The 18509-nt window shown below is 46.8% G+C and overlaps 1 protein-coding gene across 1 annotated transcript; it reads right to left on the bottom strand.

Annotated features, from left to right (window-relative positions):
• Positions 1–640: 640 nt before the first annotated feature.
• On the bottom strand, positions 641–14832 carry LOC123097164 (uncharacterized). Its single transcript, XM_044518904.1, has 3 exons — positions 14492–14832; positions 1871–3521; positions 641–1280 (listed from the first exon to the last, which is right to left on the bottom strand). Exons 1-3 carry the CDS (start codon positions 14830–14832, stop codon positions 705–707), a joined length of 2568 nt encoding a protein of 855 aa, XP_044374839.1. The 3' UTR covers positions 641–704.
• Between the last annotated feature and the right edge of the window lie 3677 nt (positions 14833–18509).

Here is an 18509-nt window from a genome sequence, read left to right as displayed (position 1 = left end):
TGTCAAAAATGGAAAATTGTCATGCAACATAAATGTCTCCCCACCAATAGTTTTTTTATATATACACAATTTTTATACATATGTTCTGCACATTTTTTAAAATGTTCATGTAAACAAGAAAATATATTCATGTAAACAAGAAAATATATTCATATATTAAAATGTTCATGTAAACAAGAAAATATATTCATATATTAAAAGCTTTTTTAATTATACACGTGAAAATATGTGTAAATAATGTAGGAAAATGTAGGAAAATGTGCAAAGTATAATATGAATAAAAAACGCAAATTGAAAGGTTGGAGAAAGAAAAAGAAATAGTAAAAAGGGGAAAAACTAACAAAAAAATAAAAGGAAGAAGAAAGAAACAAGGAAACAAAGGGAAGAAGAGAAAAACGATTGAAATCCCCCGAATGGGCCGATGTAGAGCACGCACACCTCCACGCATTTCGTCTACTATCTCGTGGTTTGAGATGGATGTAGGAAGTAAAAATTGTGCACACACCAAACAAACAGCTCAACCGCGAGAGTGGGAATCTACTAGCTAGCTAGTAGTACTAGCTCTTTATTCCAAGTTTTCCAACAATACAAAGTTGCTTTATAATGAAAAAGTTAGAAATAAAGCAACCATGCAGGGCTCTAGAAACATGATTGTGTGTTCCTGATACACATGACATAACAAGGGTAGAGGCTACATTTACATTCTAGTTACCAACCAACTTGAGTGCTTCCTCCGCAAGGTTGGAGAGGAGAGGCCTAGCGGTCGTCTTCATACCGCAATCAGTCCCTGCGAAGAGCATGCAACTTTCAAGGTTAGACATGATCCCTGAAGCCCTAGACAACGACTGCACACATTCCTTGAACTGCAGAGTAGTGTCCTGGCTGCTGCGCTTCAACACTAATACCACAAGCTGGCCGCAAAGCTTCACGATTCTGAGCCGGTCAGCTGTGGGCTCACAATTCAATCCTACTATAGTCTTGAGCTTCGACACAAATTCACCTTCTCCGAGCGGAACCTTTCGAGCCACATCATCGAAGTCGTCCGCGCTCAATAGTTGGTCATACAGCACCAAAGTAAGCGATAACAATGCTTCTCTAAATTCCATTTGAGCATTTCGCTCCTCATTTACCTCATCAGGTGAGTTAATTTGGCCACTGTGTTTGGACAACAGTTGCTTTTCTTCATCGTTTCCAGGTCCAGAAATTGCCTGGTTTTCTTCTGGTGCAGAATTATTTTTCAAGATGTCTCGTTTACCACCACCCATTACTTCCGTGAGGACCTGCCACAAAATGTAACTTTCTAAAAAATATTAAATTACAAGTCACTCTGGGACGATAATGCTAAAATAGTGTAACCAAAACTATGCTAGTGCCTTTAACAAGTTAGTGTTGTGCAGTTGTGCTACTTCAAATATATATCCTCTATAACACTGTGCTCCCTAGTTGTAAGGAGGACACATTCAATTGAGCTCTTCAATTAGGATTGGGTCACCCGATTTTGACCGGGGTCAACAATTTCTTAAGAAGCTCTCTCGTTCTACTCTTTTAAGGTCCTTAATTTTAGAGGCCTCACAATCAATGATAAAGCTAACATATAAGGTGTATTAGTTTCTAAAAAGACAAAAGTTTCACCAAATTTATTTCATGATGAAGCTAATGACACTGATTTGATAAATAGACATTGACATATTTCTTTACAAATTTGGTGAAACTTAAAGAGGTTTGACTTTGCAGAAAATAATGCACCTAATTAATATTTAGAAATAGAGGGAGTATTTTTTTAATGAAAACTCAATAACACCAACGACGCAGCAAAGCGCGTCAAACCCTTCTAATATTAGTAGATGAAGGAATGTGTAATTAAGCTGACCTTTGGCAGCAAGGCCTCCTTTACATAATCCTTGTCCAATACACTGTGAGTGCACAAATTCTCCAAGACCAACAATGCTACTGTCCTGTACGTGATGTTGTTGTTAGCATCAAGCATTTCATTGAGACGATCAACAATGTTGTTCTGTTCCATCATTATAAACTTGGAGATGGTTTTCATCTTGGAAAGTAATGCCAGTGATTTCCCAGCCGTAACTCTAAGCTTTTCTTCTTCCCCTTCATCATCAGTAAGGAATATCTCCAACTGCTTTTTGATTAGATTTTCTTTTGTTTCTGTGCCGAGGTTGGTGGACGAATCAAAAGCCAGTTCTGTCAGGATTTCTATGGCTCGCATTTGCAGTTCTTTATTTCCCTGTTCAAGAAGGTTCTCCAGGTTGCTCACTGCCTGCTTGCTTGAAGAGACGTCATGGGCCAGGCTTGTGCCCGGAGCACGGATGATCCTATGCACCACTTTGAGCGATCCGTTCGCTACATCGGCCCATGCACTTGCATTTGTATCTTGGATTAGTGTGTTGGAGTAGAGAGGTGCCATGATCTTAGGGAGGAGACCTGGGGTGCTGCACATGTCGCTGCAGTTGTGTTGATCCAAGGCGAGCCTCTCGAGAATTGTGAGGCCTTGCAGAATCAGCTCATTCCAGCCATCTCCTCTGCTGCCAATGCCGCCATCTCGGTGAATGACACCACCTTGGTTTCTAACGGTTTTTGCTCTGTGTTTCTCTATGCGTTTGATAATTGAAATCACCATCTCCTTAGGGACGTCAGTGTCATCCTTTGATATGCTAGAAGGTGAGTGAAGATGATGATTGTTCCAGTAGGGCTGGTTGGCATCGAGCAGGGAGGATATGCAGCGCATCGCCCCAGGGAACTGGGACAAATGGATGTCACCAGCAAGGTACGCGACGATCCTGGCAGCCAACTCCCTGAGCTCTCGGTTGCTGCTCCTCCACCCTAGCGTATCGATCAGCTTCTGAACCTTTGGTCTAGAGGGGAGTAGCAGCGACCTTACATCGGCCCCCAGCTTGATGAAGGTGTCGAGTATCCTTGCTCCAGAGAGGTAGTCCTCCTGCGATTCGGAGCCCACCAGATCGGCGGCGTAGTCGATCAACTTCCTACCAGATCTAGGGTCCCGCCAGCACTTCGCTGCGGTGTCGTGGACGTAATCTAGAACCGCTATGCCGCCCCACTCTTCTGGTAGCCGGCATTCCTCGCAGACTGAAACGACGACCCACGTCTCTGCGCCGTTGATCAAACGCCATAGCAAGTAGAAGACGCCTTGGCAGATGACCAAGCAGTAGAATATGACCAGCGCTGGCACCAGGTTCGCATTGCTCTTCTCTCCTGCGGTGTCGTGCTGCAGTAGGCGCCACACCGACAGCACCACACAGGCGAGAGGCCCAAACAGATATAGGACCGTGGCAATTAGAACCAGAACTAGGGCCAGCATGGATGCTATCTGGACGACGAAGATGACGACCTGTACCCACACGGCGATCAGAGTAGCGTGCCCCGTGGGATGTTGACACAGCTTCTTTGCCAAACCTTCTACCGGGTTTGCAAAAACTTTGCTTGCAAGCTTTCCCGTCAGGTTCAGAAATACAGGGAACAGGTTGTCCGCTGAGTCATTGAATATCCTGCAGTGCGTGACAATTAACGCAAATTCGCGGTCAGTATGCGTGGTCGCTGGCCAGTAATTAATAGAGTGAGTTTTTTATTTACTCAGTTCAAATTAGACTGGGGTTACTAGCTAGGACTTTGCTTCGGTACACCACCTAGAAAAGCATATAAATTTCGATGCAAATTAGAAGTTACCTCTTCAACCAAAAGAGGTAATACAGTTTTTTGTATCCAAATCAAATCTATTCAAATAGGATTGATATGCATAGGCTAATATGGCAATAGCAATAACCTTTTTAAGTAAAAGGGGTTGTGCCCAAGCAAAACTCAGTTACCTATTATTCCTTCCTGGTTTTAAAGGTCTACGTGTATCTGTAGGGTCAACAATTTTGTCAAACTAACACAAAATTTAGATTTATAACATACAAATTTGAAATGTTATATTTTTAAATGGCATAGTTCTTTTATTTACAACTTGCACTGTGTTAGTTGACCTGATGATCTAATGATATGCGAGGCCTTTTAAATTATTCCCTCCGTTCAAATATATAGGGTCTAATATGTTTCTCGAGGTTACCTTTGACATGCAAAGTACACAAAGCATATCGATAAATTCGCATGTGAAAGGAGCTTCTAATTAGATCATGCATCTCACTTATTATTATTTTTGTCAATAGTCAAAGGCACTTCAAAATAATGTATTAGACCCTATGTATTACGATGAAGGGAGTAAAAAGGATGGATCGACGACACGTTGACCTTGAATTGAAGATCCAGGACTATTCATTTTCACCGCAACTGACAACGACTGTCTCTAGCTCATTAGATTGTGGTGATTGCAAAAAAGGGTTAGCAAAGCTAATACTCCCTCCGTACCGCTACCTAGTGCATTTTTCTGTTGAAAATTCCACATCGTGGTGTTTGGTTGGAGTGCAACGCAACTCTCGATGAAGCTAACCCTCGTTGGGCTGGAAGTATGTGGCTGAAAGTCCGTGTCGCTAGAATGCACCTTTTCTTTCCCTAGCCGCCTAGGGTAAAGTTCTCTTCCCCTCCAAGCTCTCCCTCGGCAAATCTGTGAATTCACATCCCCTCTACCCCGTTTCGGCGGCTGGTGGCGTGGAAGAGAATCCCGATGCCTTGGTTTCGGCTAGTAGTTGAGATTAGGGTTTCTAGTCCTCGCCGCGACAACTGTTGGATGGATGGCGATGCTTCATCTTCAAGTTGGTCTTTTGAGCTTCGATCATCCTCGAATTCGTCCGTCAGGGCGGAGTCGACAGAGCTTCGGAGTAGATAACTGCCGTCTCTTGGGCAGCGAGGTTAAGGTTTCCATCGTACATGCACGACGACTTCAGACCGATTAAACATTTCAACGGCGATGGCTAGGGCTCCAGGGGGCTATTCCTTAGGGGTACGTGCACTAAGAAGCTCGTTCTGGCGATGGTAGTGGTCATCCGGTGGTCCATGTACCTCGATGTAATTTTTATTATATTTGAGGTGATTTGTACTTTCGATGAACTCTTATAATCGATCTGGGTCTTTTTGCAAAAACAGTTTGCATTGTTGGGCACATGGGCCTGGACAGGCTGAGTGTAGGGTTATTATCGTCCAAAGTATACATGCCAGCACACTCCATGGTATTGCAGCCAAAGGTAACGCGCACTATATAGGAAAAAAAAAATCTTACGCGGCACGGGTCGCACGCTGCCGATCGTGAGACCCTTTCCATTGCGTGACACGTGCAGAAACGAATCTCAAAGCAAGCAAGATAGTTAGTTAGGGTATCCCGTTTACCTAATCCCCTTTTCTTCGCCTCCGCTACCGCTCTCGTCATTGTCCCCACCGCCGCCGCCAACGCTCGCTCGTCGTCGCCGCCACCGCCACAACTCTTGTGCTCGCTCTGTCACGGAAGCACAGGAGCTCCATCCCCGCTGCTATCCCCCGCCATCCACGACCACACTCCTCGGCACCCCGGCCGGAGGCTCGCCCATGAAGGCGCTGCATCTTGGCACTAGCCACTAGTGTTGGAATTGTTGCCTGCTGCTGCATCTTGGCACATGGGGCTGGACTGACGTAATTGCCAGTGATCTAATTGAATTACAAAGTTTCTGATGATGATAAGTTTTTATCTGGTGGCTATGCTAGGATGACATTCACTGAGACACTGACAACGAGCGTGCTTTTGCGCGGGCTGGGTTATTTCCCTCGCAGTAATCTCCTCCTAGTTATTTCGTCTCTTCTTCTCGCCAGTTATACCCTCTTTCTCCATGGTTTGGAACGCTCCGCCATTAATCTATCTACAACCTTAGTGTGGTTTTGCTATGTTGCCACTCCAGTTATTAATGATTAAGGAAATCATGATTATCTCGTGGAATGTGCGCGGGCTGGGTAGACACAAAAAATGTACTGACGTAAAAGCCGCTATTTCTTTGTCTGAGTGCTCCGTGCTGTTTTTGCAAGAATCAAAACTCCTTGACATATCCCACTTTAAGGCTATCCCTTTTCTTCCGCCCAGCCTTAGATCCTTCCACTCCGTCCCTGCTGTTGGATCCGCCGGCGGGATTATCACCGCTTGGGACGACAATTTTCTGTCTTGCACCAAGGTGGTTCACGGTCCTTTTTCCCTAACCTGTTGGTTTGACTCGCGGGCAGACGATCTCTCCTTTGCAGTCACAAATGTGTACGGGCCTTGCGATCATGCTCTAAAGCCCTTGTTCATGCAATCTCTAGTGGATCTAAAAACTGACATCTCCGGACGATAATTGGAGATTTCAACATCACGCTTAGGCCATCGGACAAATCCTCCTCCCACTTCAACATGAACAAAGCTCATCTTTTCTCCTCTACTATTAACACGCTGCAGCTTCAGGACCTCCCTCTGCTCGACCGCCGCTTCACTTGGTCGAACCAGCAAGAGGTGCCCATCCTCGTCCGGTTGGATAGGGCGCTTGCCAACATCCCCTGGGCTACAAATTTCCCGGATACTTCACTTTCTTCAATCACTCGTACAACCTCAGATCATGTTCCCATTCGCCTTTCGGCCAAAACAACTATACCCAAATCTTCAGTTTTCCGCTTGGATCGCTCACTCCTAAACATGCCACTATTTAGAGAGAAGGTGGCTATGAATTAGACAAGCGTTTGTGCCCGTCATAACCACCTTGGCGCCGCCGGGGTTCTCTCCTTTAAGTTAAAACGCACTAGAAACGCCAAACAGTGGATGTCAAACCGACGTTCTCCAAAAATTCTAGCTCTGAACTGTCATGCTACTATCAACTTCCTAGACAAGATTGAGGAGGCCCGGCCTCTAACCCACCTCGAGTCTACTCTTCGAATTGCGGTCAAGCTATCTCTACACCGCCACAATGCTGCCATTGCTGCCTACTGGAGGCAACGTGCAAAAATCAAAGACTGCGTTTTTGGCGACGAAAACTCGGCCTATATGCATATCTGTGCGTCCGCTAGACATCGCAAAAATCAAATCAAGTCTCTCACTCACGAGGGTCTCACCTTGTCCGCTCACTCCGACAAGGAAGCAGTCCTCCTTCTCTTTTTCAAGAATTTGGTAGGAACGAGTGCTCCCGTGTCCACCTCCTTCAACCTCGAAAGTTTGCTTTTGCCTAACGCGATCAACGCAACCCAAGCCTCCGATCTCCTGAAGCCTTTTTGTTGGGGAACGTAGTAATTTCAAAAAAATTCCTACGCACACGCAAGATCATGGTGATGCATAGCAACGAGAGGGGAGAGTGTTGTCCGTCCACGTACCCTCGTAGACCGATAGCGGAAGCGTTATCACAATGCGGTTGATGTAGTCGTACGTCTTCACGATCCGACCGATCAAGTACCGAACGTACGACACCTCCGAGTTCTACACACGTTCAGCTCGATGACGTCCCTCGAACTCCGATCCAGCCGAGTGTTGAGGGAGAGTTTCGTCAGCCCGACGGCGTGGTGACGATGATGATGTTCCACCGACGCAGGGCTTCGCCTAAGCTCCGCAACGGTATTATCGAGGTGTAATATGGTGGAGGGGGGCACCGCACACGGCTAAGAGATCTCAAGGATCAATTGTTGTGTCTCTGGGGTGCCCCCCTGCCCCCGTATATAAAGAAGCAAGGGAGGAGGAGGCTGGCCCTAGGAGGGGGCGCACCAAGTGTGAGTCCTAGTAGGATTCCACCTCCCATATGGAATAGGAAAAGAGGAAGGGAAAAAGAGAAGGAAGGAAGGGAAAAAGAGAAGGAAGGAAGGGGGCGCCCCCCTTCCCTAGTCCAATTCGGACCAGACCAAGGGGAGGGGTGCGGCCACCCTTGAGGCCCTTTTCCTTCTTTCCCGTATGGCCCAATAAGGCCCAATACGTATTCCCGTAACTCTCCGGTACTCCGAAAAATACCCGAATCACTCGGAACCTTTCCGAAGTCCGAATATAGTCGTCCAATATATCGATTTTTACGTCTCGACCATTTCGAGACTCCTCGTCATATCCCCGATCTCATCTGGGACTCCGAACTCCTTCGGTACATCAAAACTCAATAAAACTGTCATCGTAACGTTAAGCGTGCGGACCCTTCGGGTTCGAGAACTATGTAGACATGACCGAGACACCTCTCCGGTCAATAACCAATAGCGGGACCTGGATGCCCATATTGGCTCCCACATATTCTACGAAGATCTTTATCGGTCAGACCGCATAACAACATACGTTGTTCCCTTTGTCATCGGTATGTACTTGCCCGAGATTCGATCGTCGGTATCTCGATACCTAGTTCAACCTCGTTACCGGCAAGTCTCTTTACTCGTTCCGTAATACATCATCCCGCAACTAACTCATTAGTCACAATGCTTACAAGGCTTATAGTGATGTGCATTACCGAGTGGGCCCAGAGATACCTCTCCGACAATTGGAGTGACAAATCCTAATCTCGAAATACGCCAACCCAACAAGTACCTTTGGAGACACCTGTAGAGCACCTTTATAATCACCCATTTACGTTGTGACGTTTGGTAGCACACAAAGTGTTCCTCCGGTAAACGGGAGTTGCATAATCTCATAGTCATAGGAACATGTATAAGTCATGAAGAAAGCAATAGCAACATACTAAACGATCGAGTGCTAAGCTAACGGAATGGGTCAAGTCAATCACGTCATTCTCCTAATGAGGTGATCCCGTTAATCAAATGACAACTCATGTCTATGGCTAGGAAACATAACCATCTTTGATTAACGAGCTAGTCAAATAGAGGCATACTAGTGACACTCTATTTGTCTATGTATTCACACATGTATTATGTTTCCGGTTAATACAATTCTAGCATGAATAATAAACATTTATCATGATATAAGGAAATAAATAATACTTTATTATTGCCTCTAGGGCATATTTCCTTCACTTTTACCCTAGAAGAAATTAAGGAAGCCCTATGGGCCATGAAGGACGACGCTAGCCCCGGACCGGACGGTTTTGGCCCGTCTTTCTACAAATCAAATTGGAACCTAATCAAAACAGATCTCCTCAATCTGCTGAACGAATTCCATGCGGGCACCGCTGATCTTCAGCGAATCAACACTGCCCACATTGTGCTCCTACCCAAAAAATCGGATGCTGCCTCGCCTGAGAATTATAGGCCAGTTTCCCTCCAAAATTGCTCTGTCAAGCTAACGTCCAAGTGCCTCTCTCTAAGGGCTCAACCCCTCGTCACTCAACTAATTCACTATGATCAAACCGGCTTTGTCAGAGGACGCGGAATTGCCGAAAATTTTCTTCACGCTACTGATCTAGTCCAAACCTGTTTCAAGCGTCGGCTATCGGCAATCGTCCTTAAGCTCGATTTCCACAAGGCCTTTGACTCAATTTCTTGGACCGGCCTTGCCAACATCCTGAAGGCTCAAGGATTCCCCCCGCTCTGGTGTTGCTGGGTGCACAATTTAAACACCACGGCCAGCTCGGCCGTTCTGCTCAACGGTAAACCGGGGCCCTGGTTCCAGTGCCGCCAAGGCTTGCGACAAGGCGACTCCCTCTCTCCCTATCTTTTCATTTTGGTGGCCGATGTCTTAAAACGTCTCATTAACTAGGCCTCAGAATGTGGACTCCTGACTCACCCGATCGCTAACGATATGCATTGCCCCGTCCTCCAGTATGCGGACGATACGCTAATCGTCCTACCCCCCGACGCCTCTCAGATTCAGACTCTCAAAAATAATCTGCTACAATTTTCTGAGGCCACTGGGCTGAAAATCAATTTCCATAAAAGCACCTTTGCCCCGATCCACGTCGACCCAAATCTCTCGACTAGCCTTGCCGCAATCCTGGGCTGCCCAGTTGCCACCTTCCCGCAGTCGTACTTGGGCTTGCCTCTATCCACTCACAAGCTAAACCTAGCTGACTTCTTCTTCATCATTGACAAGGTCGATCGCCGTCTTGCTGGTTGGAGGGGCCTTTTGCTCTCCTTTGCCGGGAGGGCTATCCTGGTCCGCTCCGTTCTACGCGCCCTGCCAATCTATGCCATGAGTGTCCTTCTTCTACCTGCTGGAACCATTCAGGAAATCGAGAAACGCTGTAGGGCCTTCTTTTGGTCTGGTCAGGAATCTACCTCGGGCGGCTACTGCAAGGTCGCTTGGGACCTCGTTTGTGCTCCCTTCGCCAATGGGGGCCTTGGTTTCCTCTCTCTTCCCCACATGAACATGTGTCTTCTTCTCAAACACATTTCCAAGCTACACGACGAGCAAACCTCGGGAGAGACTAGGTACTTGATCACCAAATACGGATGGTCGACCGCTAACGATGTAGGCATGTCAGACAACCAGCATACCCCGATTTGGAAAGACATTATGAACGGCCTCGCCCTCTTCCGGGACACCACCCGGGTCAGCATCGGTAATGGAACCACTACCTCCTTTTGGCTTGACCTTTGGCTCCCTCGCTCAGCTCAAACCCTAGCCCGACAATTTCCGGCTCTGTTTTCACACTCCAATCGAGTCCACACATCAGTGGCACGCGCTTTGACATCGAACAACCTCACCTTGGATCTAACACCTAGGCTGTCTCACGCAGCCGAATGCGAACTGCTTGAACTACGCACTATATTGGGCACGGTGAACTTAAATATGCAGGTTGCTGACAGGAGAACTACAAGGGACGCTGAGAAACCTTTCACCGCTAAGCTTGCCTACCAAGCGGTTTGGAGGACAAAGCCCATGGACACGCTCGCCCCGGCCATCTGGCGGAACTACGCCCCAAATAAATGTCGACTCTACCTCTGGCTTGCCCGCAAGGACCGCCTCTTCACGAATGAACGACGGTTCAGACGGGGCATTGCTACTTCAGCCGCATGCCCCTTCTGCGACCACTGTGAATCCATCAACCACCTCCTTTTCGAATGTCCGCACCGAGCTCCACTTTGGGGGGAGCTAGACAGCCTATGTCCGGGTGCGCCACAGGGGCTGCTCCAAGCTTGGGAGGGCGAATGGCACAACAAAACTAGATCAACAGTTCTACTGGCCGTTCTTTGGAATATCTGGAAGCGACGGAACGCCAAGGTCTTTCGGGACATACATCTTGGGCTTCATGATGTGGCAAGCTCCGCTGCGGAAGATCTTAAACTTTGGTCCCACCGCTGTAATAATATTCAAAAACAAATTCAACTCAGGGACTGGGGCTCCATGTTGTTCCACCTTGCCGGGAGAATTTAGCCCCCCGCTACATGTAAATTTATTCCCTCCTTAACCCCATGTACTCTCTGTTCTCCCTGAGATCTGTAACACCCCGACGGTTGGCAATAAAGGTTCAGACAGGCGTAAGCCCGCCGTTGACGCGTCAGACAACGAGCGTGCTGTTCTGTCGACACTGACGGAAGGCGATCAACAAGATGGCAAAAGGAAGATAGAAGAACAAAAAAAACTACCAGCAGATAGTCTCCGGCTCAATCTTTTGTTGTGCATGCCTGTGTGGAACATGAATACATGATTCAGTGATTTCTATAAATGTCCATGAGATGTTGTTTCACCTAGCAAGACAACACGATCAGGACTAAAGTCAAGTAGCTTTAGGATAGTTGATGCTCTGTTATATAAATGAATCTCTGTACATTTTGAATAAAGACTCCTGGTATTTGCAAAATTGTTCTCCTATTTGTGACATTTGCAATCAACTGAAGAAAACATCCCAGGCCACATCTTGTATCAGAAGTTCAGAACAAAATTCAGAAGAAAAAGAGTTGCCTCTGTTCAGTTTTTGCAGTCAAGCATCAACAAATTACAGGGAACGCGCTGATTGAGTCATCTACAGGTGCCGAGACGCAGGCAAAGGGTGCATGCAGCATGCATAATGCGCCCGCTGTGCGGCGAGTGGAGGCGCCGACGAACATCGCCGTGGCCGGCGGGGACAGCCAGCTGGGGCGGTGCCATGAGCTGGGCCAGCTACGACGTCGCCGTTTCCAGCGGGATGGAGCGCGCTGAGAAGGGGTGGTGTACCATGCGTCACACCGGCGGCGATGTGGCGAGCGGCCGTGGCGGATCACACCGGCGGAGATGTGGCGAGCGGCCGTGGCGGTCACAACAGCGGCTGCAGTTTGGGGCGCTGAGCAGATTAGGGACGGCCGTTGCTTTAAGATTCGTATTGCCAGGTGTCACATACGGGAGAGGGTCTCACCTATATCTGGCCATGGGCCGGGCCGGGCCTGAAAAGCCCACGGCAAAAAACTGAGGCCCAGGCCCTACCATCGGGCCTACTTTTCAAGCCCAAGCCCGGCCCATCTGGTAAAAAGCCCTGAAAAGCCCTTAGGGCTTAGGGCCGTGGGCCGGGCCTCTTCCTTAAAATGCCAATATGTAAAGCCCAAGCCCGTCCAGGCCCTGCTGGTGGGCTCAAAACTCAGGCCCAAGCCCGGCCCATGGCAAGCCCATCGGGCCTAGGCCTTGGATTTTAGGGCCCGGCCTGGGTGGGCCGACAGGGCCGGGCCTGAGATGGCCAGGACTAGTCTCACACCTCTCACGCTCGGACAACGCTACACATACGGACGATTTGCACGGAGGGAGAGGGGGCCACCACTAGAAATAAGGGGGAAGATGATTCTTGGGGAAACGAGTCCGTAGATAAAATCCGTGAATGCCATCCGTAAGTCTAGCATTTTTGCTCACGCTTGGTTGTGTACGACCCGGTCGTATAGGATTTTCTTTCCCTATATAGAATAGAAGACCAACGAAAGTAGTATATAGCCAGCTGATGGATATATATTTAGTGTCATGTCATCTAGAGTCATCATTTATAGTCACTCATACAATAAACTTGATTATTAGACTAGTATTTTTTCTAACTTCTCTCTATCTCTGTAGAGATATAAGTTTCCTCATGTGCTTGGGAAACAATGGCCTGATTTATCCTTTCCCGGCTATGCAAATCCACTCGTTTCTTCTTCCCCATCTGATCTCCTCTCCCGATTCTTCTCTCACGGGAAGCACTGACTACTCCCCATCTTCCCGCCATGGATGAGCTCTGCCTCCTCCTTCCTTTCTCTCCCCTGTCCAAGCCTCTATCTCATGAGAGCGCCCTAGGTGTGACCACGACCCCCCTCCTCCCCTTTCTCTTCCCCGTCCAAGCCACTGCCCCACCTTCTCCTTTCTACTGCCAATGGTCTTGGGGCATGTAGGGCCGCTGGACGGCAGTTCTGCGATCTGCCGCAGACGGTGCTGCAACCCGTGGGTGGCGGTGCTGGAACCAGCCGGTGGCGATGCTACAACCTCGGTCACCGCTTGTTGGAACTAACCAACAGCGATGATGCATTTGTGGCCACCGGGTGCTGGAATCGACAACGGCGATGCTGGAACCGACGGTGGCGAGCGATGCTGCAACCGGCCATGGAGGTTGCTGGAACCGGCAGGAGACATGGTATGACGGAGACGGTTTTTGCTGCAACAGTGGTCATTGATGTTGGAACCAGCAACGTGGGTGGTATGACCGGCGCCGTCATGAGGCTGCCACCAGGGACGGGTGAAGTTGGCTTCAACCGACAACGGCAAGAACTGCAACCATCCATTGCGGAGCTGCATCCAGCGACGACTGTGCAACCGGCGGCGACCCATGCTTCAACCATCTTGGCGGAGCTGCATCCAGCGACGACTCGTGCTACGACCGTATTGGGCGAAAGCTGCAACCATAGACAATGAAGTTGCAACTGGGTCATGGCGGAGCTGCAACGGCCACCGGGGTTGCTACGACCATGCCCAGCGAGGCCATGACGGCCACCCGACGCCCACCGGAGATGCTACAGCGGGCACAATGGGATGTTGCAACCAGCACCAGGGTTTTCTAGGACCGTGTTCAGCGATGCTACTATGAGCCACCCTGATTGCCGGGACGGCGGCGACCCCGTGCAACAACGGATGCGGGCAGGGCTGCGACGACGACGGCCTCATGCCCACGACGATGACGACCTGTTGCTGTGCGCCGCCGCGGCCACCGCTGCTTCATTGGGTGCGGTGAGGGCAGTGATCGAGCGTGAGCTAATCACAAGGAGGGGCCAACTTGATATCAACACACGCTATACACATAAAAATTTGTGAAAAATAACAAAAATATTGCATGCATTGTAGATATATCTAACCTAACCAACCACTATTGGAAGCATGTAACAAAGTAACAGTAGCAAACGAACAAACATGTTGGCGCACGGCGTGCCGGCGTCGGCGCCTCGGCAGCGTATGCGTGCGGGTGCGACTCCAATCGACAAAGGCGACGAGGAGCCGAGAACAGGGATTAAAAGTCAAGCCTCCAGGGCGTCCATGCGGTCCAATATCTGCCTGAGGCGGCGAGACGAGGTCAGAAGAGGAGGATATGTATCCCCGATAGATCAAATCAGGTCGTCATCAGGCCATGGACATTAGAGGTACGGAGGCCGATGGGGGGTGGGCCATTGACGAGCACGAGGCGACGGACGTGAAGATAGCAGAGCCAAACCAGAGGAACAAGAGTGCATAGAAAGAAGCATCAGAAGGACTGACCTGGCCGCCTGTACCATGCTAATGCCTGTGAGGCACCAAAAATCCTTCTCCTCCAGCGAGGTGACGAAGCCACCCAGGAGGACTACCGTCGACCATGTGAGCGCGAGGTAGCCTAATCCCGCTACAGCCATCAGAGCATACGCCTGAAGGACCGCCCAAGTGCTGACCGACTTATCCTCCGGCCGCTCTCGCGCTCGCGCCGCGCGCTGGTCTGGTGTCCCGGATCCGGTGATCCTCTTCACTGCAGCTATGGTACGGTAGACCATCGCCTTCAGCGCATCGACTGATTTTTGTGCGAGTACAGACGTCACCGCCACCAGTACTGTAACTGCTTCCGCCATTTTTGGGGAGAAGGCTTGCTCCGGAATCAGCGGCGAGTGATCTTGCAGCCTTGGGTAGCTATCTTCTAAAGGTCAGGAATGAATGGTCCGGGAAGACGATATGAATATAGCTCTCCTCAGCTCCTGCTTCGAGTTTGTTTTATATAGTACAATTAGTATCGACAACCCCCAAAGCTTGGTTAGTAATCGCCATTGTTTATGCGTCGTCGTCATGGCGCTCAAAGCGGATAACGTGGTATGGGCAATGTAAAGGTCCTTCAGTGTCTAGTTTACCCTTCTTTTTAGCTGTTTGACTGCATGGTATATGGGCCTGGGAAAGGTCTCTTCCATCTTGGACTGCGTGGCATGAGGCATCGAAAGGGGGAAATGTAAATCTCAAGGTAGTGGTACAATCTCTTTTGTAGGCAAAGAACGCTCAACCCTGGCTCCACATTTCATCCAAACATGAAACCAAACCAGTACAACAGTTTTAAGAATGACATTTTCATACCGGGCATCATCTCCTTTCCATTACTTTGCAATAACAGAAATCCGGTCTAGAAATTACAGCAAAGGGGAGAGGGAAGCGGGGTGGAGCAGCATCAGGAAACCCGTTGTAGTTGACTCTTTTTTGTCCAACTGGGCATCCCCCTTTCTATTAATTTTCATAACGGAAATACAAAGTTCACGACCAGCACCAAGCAGAAGCAGGAAGAAGGAAAGCGAGAGAAGCGAGTTGAAGCATTGCCATGGAAAAACCTGACACTACTATTACAGTCTAGACCAACACAGGGAATAGGACATAGCTCTACGTACCAACAGAAAGGAAGCGGATAGTCTAGTCTACTTTATCTTTTTAAAATTGTCTCTAGTAAGAATACCATTCCGAAACAATTGCCACGTAAAATTTTTGATCTTAAGAGGACTAGCACCAGCCAAAGGTTTTTCTAGCCACTTATAAACATACTAGTAGAGTGCCCGTGCGTTGCCACGGGCTCTTGAAATAGTTTACCAGAGTTACATGTTAAAATCCACACATACAAACAATATAACACAAACTGAAGTTCATTATTGCAATGTAACAAGCCGAGTGATGTTACAACTTAACATCTATTACAAAAATACTAATATCTAGATGATGCGCTTAAGAAATTCTTTCACAATATCAGGAAAGTTTCCTCTAGCTTCATTCCCGCGATGTTTTAGCAAGTATAATAAAAAATGCTTCCTCAATTCATACCCATCCTGTAGAAAAAATAAATGTAGTTAGTATGAAAAATTCACGGAGAAGGTCTTAAAACATGTAACCCACAATACTCACCGCGCAAACCGGCTTGACCAATTCTTTACCGTTCCACCAGAGCATAAAATGAAAAACAAAATAGCCAGACACATTCCTGGAAAACTTTCAATTAATATTATAAATAATATAATGATAACAAAAGTAAATATTCTTGTTATGAATTCATTACCCGTCTATACTCGTTGGAACACCGGCCAGAAATAAACGATGCCATTTAGATATATCAAAATTCCACCCAGGCAGCTTTATTTCGAGTGCTTCTTTGAAATTCCTTGAAAAACTCTTTAATTTCAGTGAATGCCTCAAGTTTTTATCCTCTGACGATTGTGATGATTGAATAGGATCAATAATATATAGACGACGTGCCTCTTTGTCGATGATGTAGAGGATGTATCGGCCGATGGATGCATAGGGAAGATAAATCTACAAGTGGAGCTATTAGAAACAAAAACAAACCATGATAACAATGGTCAAAATATTTTATTTACCTTATTGCAAGATGAGATGTCGGTCTCCATCCCAGGCCAGCTATCAAATAATGTTGCCAACGTCTGGATAGTTTCCTTCTCACAAAATTTCTGACCTCGTGTTGACTCTAGCAGCATGGACTAAGTAAAAGAAAAAATATATTGTTTCAACATGTTGATACTAATAGCACCTAGAATGAAGAGTTACGGTAACTTACACAAAATCGTAGATCCATGTAGTGTATAGGAGGGTCTGTGAACAATACTCCCTCATCACATGCCAGCATAAGCACGGCGGTGTTGAAGCAATCATTGTCCATGGGCTGCTCCATGTTAAGTATGCACTGAAGTTTCTTAAGACTTAAGCTCATTGGATCGGGTGTGGAGCTCCGGACCCATACCTTCCTGTAATTTGGATGGTAAGAAGAACAATAATATACATCCGCACATTAAATATTGATACATGATACTTACTCCAAACATCCAACATCATTGATCGACATGATGTAGTTGCAGAGGCCGGCAAGTATTTCACGTTGGTCCGCGGGAATGATAGTGATTGGGGCGGGACGTTTCTCTTCGACCACGTCAGATGGATTATCCAGGATCTCAAGATCAGAATTAGCTAAAGTTTCTTCGTTGAGAGGTTGATGGTACATGGGACATCCTTTTAACTTAGTAAGCTCTGAATCGAGCAAAATAATTGCTAATTTTTGTCAAAAATGTTTCATATCCTCCTACGAAAAAAATATGAAAACAATTTATAAGATATTTTGATAAAACATTATGAGATAATGTATAAAACTGAAATACCTGCGTAAACTGGTCTGACAGTCCATGTGGTGTCCAGTATTCCATATAATTTAGCATAAACAATCCACATGATACGCTATAATATTATAAAATAATGCTTCAGAATATCACACAGATGAATCTAAAAACAAACCATTGTAACAAGTGCTTACCCATCGGTTTGTATTGCCTCCTGAATTTGCTCTACAACCGTCCATTTTGTAACATTGAGATTAGGCCACTTATGACCTTTGATAAACTCCGGACTATGCTCTACAAGTTTCAGCCATTTCTCGAGCCCTAGCAACTATTTTGTATATGAGAAATGCTAAGGATGAAGTCAAACAAAATAAATGCTAAGATGAGAAAAGAAATAGATATTTACCGTAGTAGCAAGGTCATTGCGTTTGACATTCTCACCAAGTGAGTCCAATACTTGGATCTCTCGTTTTTTGGCGTTGGCAACTGCTAGATACCAATGGTAGCCCGGCATGTTAATCGGAATGAATAACTGGTGTAAATAAGATACAAGTCACAGTCACAATTAGATATAGTTATTAATAAATCATTAAACATATGAACTAAATAAAAACAATCCATAATTATATGCATGGATTACGAGACAAAAACTAACCATATCTTGTTGTAGATAACAATTAACATGACGCACGATGCGACGATATTTTGATGGGTCTATGTCTCTTTCCCCGTCTTCTTTTATCTAGCCCGATACAAACGTGCTAATAATGTGTACCTTTTCACCCGCCCTGTCTTGTAGATGGTCGTGAGCAAGCATGCAATATATGTAAGCATTTATCACCTGTAATGGGCATTTAGATTATATTTATATTTTATGATATTATATATTGTTTGTATTATTAATTACAAAGTTTGTGCAATTGGTCTTACACCGTCATGTAAGAACATATCATCTTTAATAAGGCATTCCAAATCGTCGGTTGATAACAAGGCATCTCCAATGTCTACGAACTGGGTATTCTTCGGGGCAGACTTGATTGATTCGATGACTGTAATATCCCTAGCGGTACAAACATAGTCTGTCGAATTCATAAAAATATGAGCCAACTTAACAATCAAAATGAGCAAAATTAGTTCAATACAAAAGACAATATTAC

This window comes from Triticum aestivum, chromosome 4D, assembly GCF_018294505.1.
Source record: "Triticum aestivum cultivar Chinese Spring chromosome 4D, IWGSC CS RefSeq v2.1, whole genome shotgun sequence".
Taxonomy (NCBI): domain Eukaryota; kingdom Viridiplantae; phylum Streptophyta; class Magnoliopsida; order Poales; family Poaceae; genus Triticum; species Triticum aestivum.
Note: the sequence above shows the minus strand (reverse complement) of the source record. Positions and strands in the feature narration are given on the sequence as shown.